At 35.4% G+C, this 7,466-nt stretch overlaps 2 protein-coding genes across 2 annotated transcripts; one reads left to right on the top strand and one right to left on the bottom strand.

Moving 5' to 3' along the window:
* Window positions 1-545: 545 nt before the first annotated feature.
* Window positions 546-3,704, bottom strand: lamtor4 (late endosomal/lysosomal adaptor, MAPK and MTOR activator 4). Its single transcript, XM_079816542.1, has 4 exons — window positions 3,446-3,704; window positions 3,144-3,224; window positions 2,618-2,735; window positions 546-2,384 (listed from the first exon to the last, which is right to left on the bottom strand). Exons 1-4 carry the CDS (start codon window positions 3,446-3,448, stop codon window positions 2,287-2,289), a joined length of 300 nt encoding a protein of 99 aa, XP_079672668.1. The 5' UTR covers window positions 3,449-3,704; the 3' UTR covers window positions 546-2,286.
* A 143-nt stretch (window positions 3,705-3,847) lies between these two features.
* atp6v1f (ATPase H+ transporting V1 subunit F) lies at window positions 3,848-5,838 on the top strand. The gene is made up of 2 exons (XM_079817308.1): window positions 3,848-4,078; window positions 4,988-5,838. Exons 1-2 carry the CDS (start codon window positions 3,921-3,923, stop codon window positions 5,187-5,189), a joined length of 360 nt encoding a protein of 119 aa, XP_079673434.1. The 5' UTR covers window positions 3,848-3,920; the 3' UTR covers window positions 5,190-5,838.
* The last annotated feature ends 1,628 nt before the right edge of the window (window positions 5,839-7,466 follow it).

Genomic DNA, 7,466 nt, shown 5'->3' with positions numbered 1-7,466 from the left:
GTTTAACACTAACAAACGCGCTGGCGTCACCGATCCCACGATAAAGATGGGGAGTGCGACTCAGGTGGGAGGAAGAAAAGTGCGACTCTATTCTTTGGAAAAGTTCGTCACTTTTGGGCTTTTAGAATACAATAACAAAAAAGATAGTAAGTGATTGTTAAAAGACTAAACTGTATGTGTTCACAGTATAGAAAAGAGAAGTATGAACATTCAAGATTTAAGTTTAGCTACCCCAAACGTTAAAAGTTTAGCTACATGAGCTAATTCATAACATTTACTTCTAATTTTTTTTTTTTTTTTTTACAATAGTATTTTTTAAATAAAGCTATTTAACTAGTGAGAGTGTGCAAAGTGTCCAATAATGTTCCATTTACATTTGTCAAAATCCTACAATTTGCCCTACAGTTTAGTTCAACACACACACACACACACACACACACACACACACACACACACACACACACACACACACACACACACACAATAATCAAACAGTTGATAATAAGGATTTCTGTCCAGACATTAGTAAGCAAAATGAAAATGTAATATCAAATTATATTTATTTAACTAGGTTTTACCAACTTTTCCATGGATCATTTTGCACTCCCTTTGGCCCTCTGGCAATGTAAAAAACCCAGTTGACACAGTCCATGTAAACTCTACAAAACTTTGGGAGTAATTTGTGTGTTATTGTCCAATACTTTTTTAGTAAACTTTGCAAAGTGGCACAATATGAAGAGGTTGAACTGAGAGCGGCAGTGCTGCTAGTGTTTGATAACACACAGGTCCTGCCCAATGCCATGGCAGTGAACAAAGGCCTCCACAGTCTCCAAGCCATTTTTATTCAGTGTCTTAAAAGTAGTACATCTTCTATCATTACCCCTTTGCTTTTACAAATGTTGCAAAACTGCTTTAGTTTACCTCTTTGTACTGCAGGTATGTTCAAGCCACACACCACCCAAGGAACTGGACATGATGAGGGATTAGATTGGTTATCTAAAATTACAAAAAATAGTTGGACCAGATTGTAAATCAGATGCAAATAAATAAACATGAAATGCGAGATGAGTGTCGCGGCACAGGAAACGTCGAAATTCTCTTTGCTGGTTTGAATTCACATTAAGGACTTTGCAATCAGTTCCTGTTCTAATGTATTTTCTACATTTTCCTTCCCCATTTCTCATTCCTCTGTCACCCTTTCCAGATATTTTTTTTAAAACCTCATGGTTTTAAAAGTCATTTGCCCTGTATACTAAATATATGTACTATGAAACATAAAATGAAAGAATGTAGGTACAGTATTTTGCAGGAAGACAAATTATTGGGGTTCAAAGCATAAAGCATTTGAATAAGATTAGGAATTTTCAGATGTCCTCTCATAAATCATGTCAGACCAGTAAACTTAATTAGACAAAAACTATTCTTATTCCACATTGTCCTGATTGGAATCATTTAAATCTATTTTATGTATATTTTGCTTTTTAGGTTATAGGACAGAATTTAATTTTTCAACATTGATTTAACCACAGATAATTAGATGACTCTTGAAAAAGAACAAAACAAAAATGCATAGTACTTTATTTATTATATTATTGTTAATGCAGTTATTCAAAGATTTCAAGCCTGTTGATTAAACACATTTGGAAATAGACTGTAAAAAGTCAATTCAGTGCACTTAAGTTTCTGCTTTCACATATCCAAGAGAAAATAAAATTGTATTATAACACCTCACTACAAGCTCTCACACTTTACATTAAGATTGGAATCTGAAACTCAATGTAATTATACCACCCACTGTAATATTGTCAAAAATAAACCGCTAAGCCGAGTCTATTAAGATTTCTGCATAAAGATATGATGTGATGAGCAGGTCCTTAAGTCAAAACATGCCTGTATTTGTATGAGGAAGCTGTATGTTAATAGATTGTGTGGGTTAATTATAAATACAAATCTATAGTCATCTCCATCAATACAGTAACTGGGACCACTCAAGCATAAATTGGGGCTACAATATTGACAGCATTTAATCTTGCATCAGATGAATTCTGTGACCATAGTCTGTAACATTGCAGTTGTACAATAAAACACGTTAACTTACTCAGGTTCAGGTCAAATACACCTGACACCATCTAAGGCCCCTAAATTGGTGTAATAACGTCTTCTTACAAAAGAAATTCAATGTGATTGTGCTAAACATCAGATGGTTGCAATGGCGGTTTCAATGTGAGGGCACCAATTTGAGCTGCTTGTTAAAGTGGCTAAGATCAGTCCATATTATCCTCTTTACTACACAATAACAGGTTCCCGCTGGTTGTTCTGCCTTTTGACTACAAAAACTTTCTGTCCTGAGATGGTCACAGCATAAACGTAATCTTCAAACATCACTGTGGGGGAAGAAAAAAAAAGAAAATCACACAGTAACATCCAGATATTTATTAAGTGACAGCTTTAAACAGAATTTGAGAATAGTTTACTGTAGTATAGTGATAAAAATCATGCTGTCCAGATATTGCAAAATGGATCATTTAAATTTTAGGGTGAAAAATGACCCAAACACATTTTAGACAGGCTCAATTAAACCTAGGTGGCATGTATAGGTCCAAGCGATGTTTCTTACCTGACATGCGTTTGAAAGGAGGCTCCGCTGTCCCTTGCAACCTGAAACGACAGGCAGTTCTGACCATCTGCATGATCACTCCTGCCGTGTGCTCGTCATTCTCCAGCTCTCCTGCGGACTGTAATAGGATAAGATTTTTACAGAAGAACTTACCACTTAACAAAAACAAGAGTCCACAGTTAAATACCTAATATTGTCTGACACAGACCAATACATTATCCATCCACACACACACACACACACACACACACACACACACACACACACACACACACACACACACACACACACACACACACACACACACACACACACACACTCTAAAATTATAAAATGCATATGTTCAGATATTACAATACGTTTTTAATAAGAGCAAAGACCCAGTGTTGGGACAATTCTCTTATTCTTTCTTCATCTTTTTTTCCTTTGAAACTTAATATTCTCTTTTCAACACGTAATATCTTTATGTTCTGTAGTTGCAATAAGTAAAGCGATTCATTTTAAGCTTAAATGTTTAATAACTTACCGCAAGTACACCGTCCTCACTAATAACCAAATACCCAATCTGATCGGGTATTCTCTCTAAACCTTGGGTCAGTGCGGTGGTCTGCAATTCAACACAAGGTAATGAAGGAATTAAACAGTTGCATAGATCATCTGTTTAATGATCCATTACAGCTTTCTCCATCACATGATGTATATCACTTCTTATGTTTTCCATAAGCATGCGCACAACACAAAACATTACAATTTAAAAAAACGTTCTGTTTCGTAACATTTTTACACGTTTCGTTTAGACAAATGCACCAAAGTAACAATTATATTTACCATTTTAGGGAGTGCTGATGAATTTACAGTGTTGTCTTCCTTCACACCTCGCCTCACGTGACTGACAAAAAAAAAAAAGAGTCGCGTTTATATAGCGTCATCGCAGAAAATATTGCTTCTTTTCCTGTATATTTTACATCACTTTTATGTTTTTATTCCTCGGAAATGTACAATATGTGATGATATCGGCAAAGGGATTAAAATGTATCTTATTGTGACATAACTCTGCCAGTGTGTTGGCTGTGCGCGCACTTAAACTGATTCAGGATCAGATTTGTCACAATCACCAAAGCGGAAGTGCACTGCATTAACACAAGCAGAAAAGATTCCAGATCAGCTGTCTAAATAAAGCGCCTACGTTGTAGTCAAAGCGGAAGTGCAGTAGTCAGCTGATTAAAGCATATGATCCAACAGGACAGACAAAACGTTTTATCCATTCTGTCTTTTATTTGAGCGAATATAAGAAAAACAAGCTATGCCTGGACGGGGGAAATTAATCGCCGTTATTGGGGATGAAGACACATGTACCGGATTCCTCCTCGGAGGGATCGGAGAGCTCAATAAAAACCGAAAACCCAATTTCTTGGTGGTGGAAAAGGACACTAGCATCACAGAGATAGAGGAGACCTTCAAGTAAGATACATTAAAATCTCTGAATGATGTAAATATGCCATAGTAAATATAACTCATACGTTATAACTCACGTTATAATTCTCGAATAAAATTGACTGTCTGTCGTCTATCTATCTATCTACATTTGTGTGTGTGTATATATATATATATATATATATATATTATATTTATTTATTTATATAAATTGTGCATGATAAGACCATGACAGAGATAGATTTTAAACTTTAATTAGACCAGGGGTTTTCAAACTGGGGTCCGGGGTCGTCCTCCAGAAGGTTCTAAGGGGTCCCTAGAAAATTTCTGAGAATAAAAAGACAAAGCAAAAATGGATAAAGTCTACCGAACATTCTAACTGTTTCATTTCTAAATGTTTCTCTCCTTTCTTACCGTAAACATACTTTTCAGAATTGTATATGTTTGTTTTATGTCTGTCTAGTGAGTTTTTCTTATTATAGTCCCCTTTATCATGCTCACTGGGGTTGTAAGGCATATTTTTAACGCAGTACGTAAACTGCTTACATACATTTATTGTGAAAGTTGCTTATACAAATAATTTTTTATTGAAAATATTCTTCTCCAGGTTTATACATCAGACATCAAGTATGGCCAATAAATAAATGACCTAAACCAAGTTTGGAAGCAATGTGTATTTATAATGTCATACTTACTATTTATCTAACAGTTTATAATGTTTTTTCATACATAAAAATATATAGTTGGATTTTAGGTTGGGGGTCCCCCATAAAGGTTCATCATATTTGGGGGTCCTTGGCATCATAAAGTTTGAAAACCCCTGTATTAGACTGTGACAATATTCAAATTTAGATTTTTTTTATTTCATAATTTGTAGTCCATAATGTAATTTTAACTTGAATATCAACATCAATTACATCTGTTCCTCATTTACAGGAGTTTCCTGGCTCGCAGTGACATTGGCATCATCCTCATCAACCAGTTCATCGCAGAGATGATTCGTCATGCTATAGATGCCCACATGCAGTCCATCCCGGCCGTGCTGGAGATTCCTTCAAAAGAGCATCCGTATGACGCCTCCAAAGATTCCATCCTGCGACGGGCCAAGGGCATGTTCTCAGCAGAGGACTTCCGATAAGAAGCTGATACCCCCATGGGGTCACAGTCTGGCCTGGGCAGATGCAAGAGTAAACAGGATTTACTTCTTGTTCTCATCCATTTTGCTGAAGCTGGAAACCATATTATAAGGATTATATGATGATGTGCTGTTCATGTGATGTTCTGTGATGTGTATTTTGCCAGAAGAGGAAATTGTTTGTCACTGCTCCTAATCATAATTGTTTAATTTATATATAATATAATTATTTATAATATTATATTATAGATAATAATGGGGGGGGGGGGTAAATTATGAAAATAATAATTATTTTATTCAATGGGTAAAATAATACATTATTTTACCCATTGTGTTGGCTATATTGCACGAAATTAATTAAAAATAAATACTCTCCCTTCAATATAAGTTCAAAGCTCATAATATTTAATTGTAGAACCACCGTTCGGTAATTGACCGCTTACAAAACTGTCTCAAATTACTTTGTGTTAACTGGACATTTTTAGATTCACCTATATCTGTAACTGTAATTCGGTGGGCTATAAATGTACGTTTTGTCATTGTGTTGGTTGACATGTTGAGCTGTTCACAGTGTGATGAAATTAAAATATATTAACTTACATCTTCAGAACTGTGAATTGCAGTTTATTAAAAGTAATGAAGTCTGACACTCCATTGGTGTTGTGTGATGAATGTGTGTCTGATGTTTAATTTTTTTTTATAATACAATATTATAATAAAACCAAAAACTAGACAGTAATACTAATAACGATAGTGATGAATATTAAAAGTTACTGTAATAAAACCATTCTTTTTTTTATTAAATCATACTACATTAATTATAAGTAGCCTCTCTGACTTAAAGGGATAGTTAACCCAAAAATTAAAATGATCCCATAATTTACTCACCCTCAAGCCATCCTAGGCTTATGACATTCTTCTTTCAGATGAATACAATCAGTGTTATATTAAAAAATGTCCTGGCTAATCCAAGCATAATAATGGCAGCCCAAAATTTGAAGCCCTTAAAAGTGCATCTATACATTATAAAAGTATCCACACGGTTCCGGGGGTTAATAAAGGCCTTCTGAAGCAAAGCGATGTGTTTGTGTAAGAAATATATATACATATTTAAAACTTTATAAAAGTAAAATACCTAGCTTCCGCCAGACCGCCTTCTGTATTCAAATTACGAAGAAAGTGTAACACCTCTCGCAGTTCAAAACGATTATGATTGCTTTTTATAATGGATGGATGCACTTTTTCGGGCTTCAAATTTTGGGCTCCCATTATAATGCTTGGAAGAGCCAGGACATTTTTTAACATAACTTTAATATAACTAATTGTATTCGTCTGAAAGAAGACGGTCATATACACCCACGGTGAGTAAATCATGGGGATTTCTTTTTTATTTTTGGGTTAAAGGGTTAGTTCACCCAAAAATGAAAATTCTGTCATTAATTAATGAATCGGCGAGAATAGTTTTTGTGCGCAAAACCCCCTAAATAACGACTTATATAGTGATGACGATTTCAAAACACGGCCTCATGAAGCTTCGAAGCGTTATGAATCAGCGAGTCGAATCAGCGGTTTGAATTGCCAAATTTCAGCAGTTTGGCGGTTTGACACGCGATCCGAATCATGATTCGGCTCACTGATTCATAACGCTTAAAGCTTCATGATGCCTTGTTTTGAAATCGTCATCACTATGTAAGTCGTTATTTAGGGTTTTTTTGCGCACAAAAACTATTCTCGCCGATTCATAAAGTTATTTTAGAACCACTGTAGTGAGATGGACTTTGTAACGACGTCTTTAGTACCTTTTAAGGGTCTTGAGAGTGTAAAGTGCCATTGTGCCAATGGAGGCCTTTCAGAGCCATCAGATTTCAACTAAAATATCTTCATTTCTGTTCCGAAGATGAACGGAGGTCTTACGGGTGTCGAACGACATGAGGGTGAGTAATTAATGACAGAATTTTCATTTTTGGGTGAACTAACCCTTTAATTATCCCATAAGCTTGTAGTAAAAATATGACATTCAGCTACACAGCAATATAATCCTCCATATTCAAAAACCATGTGATGTTAGTTGTGTAATAATCATGAGAAATCACCTTGGTTCCAGTTCCTGGAAATCATGCTATCACTGTATTGCCACACTATGCAAGTCTAACTAAAACTTAAAAACTGTGATATCTAGGTCCATTGCAGCTCAGAGCATTGATATGGTCCCATCACTCTTCTTCTCTGTCTTTTAAAAATATTTGTCCCTGTCTTATGCAAGGACAAACCCCACTCCGG

This window comes from Gobio gobio (assembly GCF_949357685.1).
Source record: "Gobio gobio genome assembly, chromosome: 5".
Taxonomy (NCBI): Eukaryota; Metazoa; Chordata; class Actinopteri; order Cypriniformes; family Gobionidae; genus Gobio; species Gobio gobio.
The sequence above is the reverse complement of the archived record's forward strand: the minus strand, read 5'-3'. Positions and strand labels throughout refer to the sequence as shown.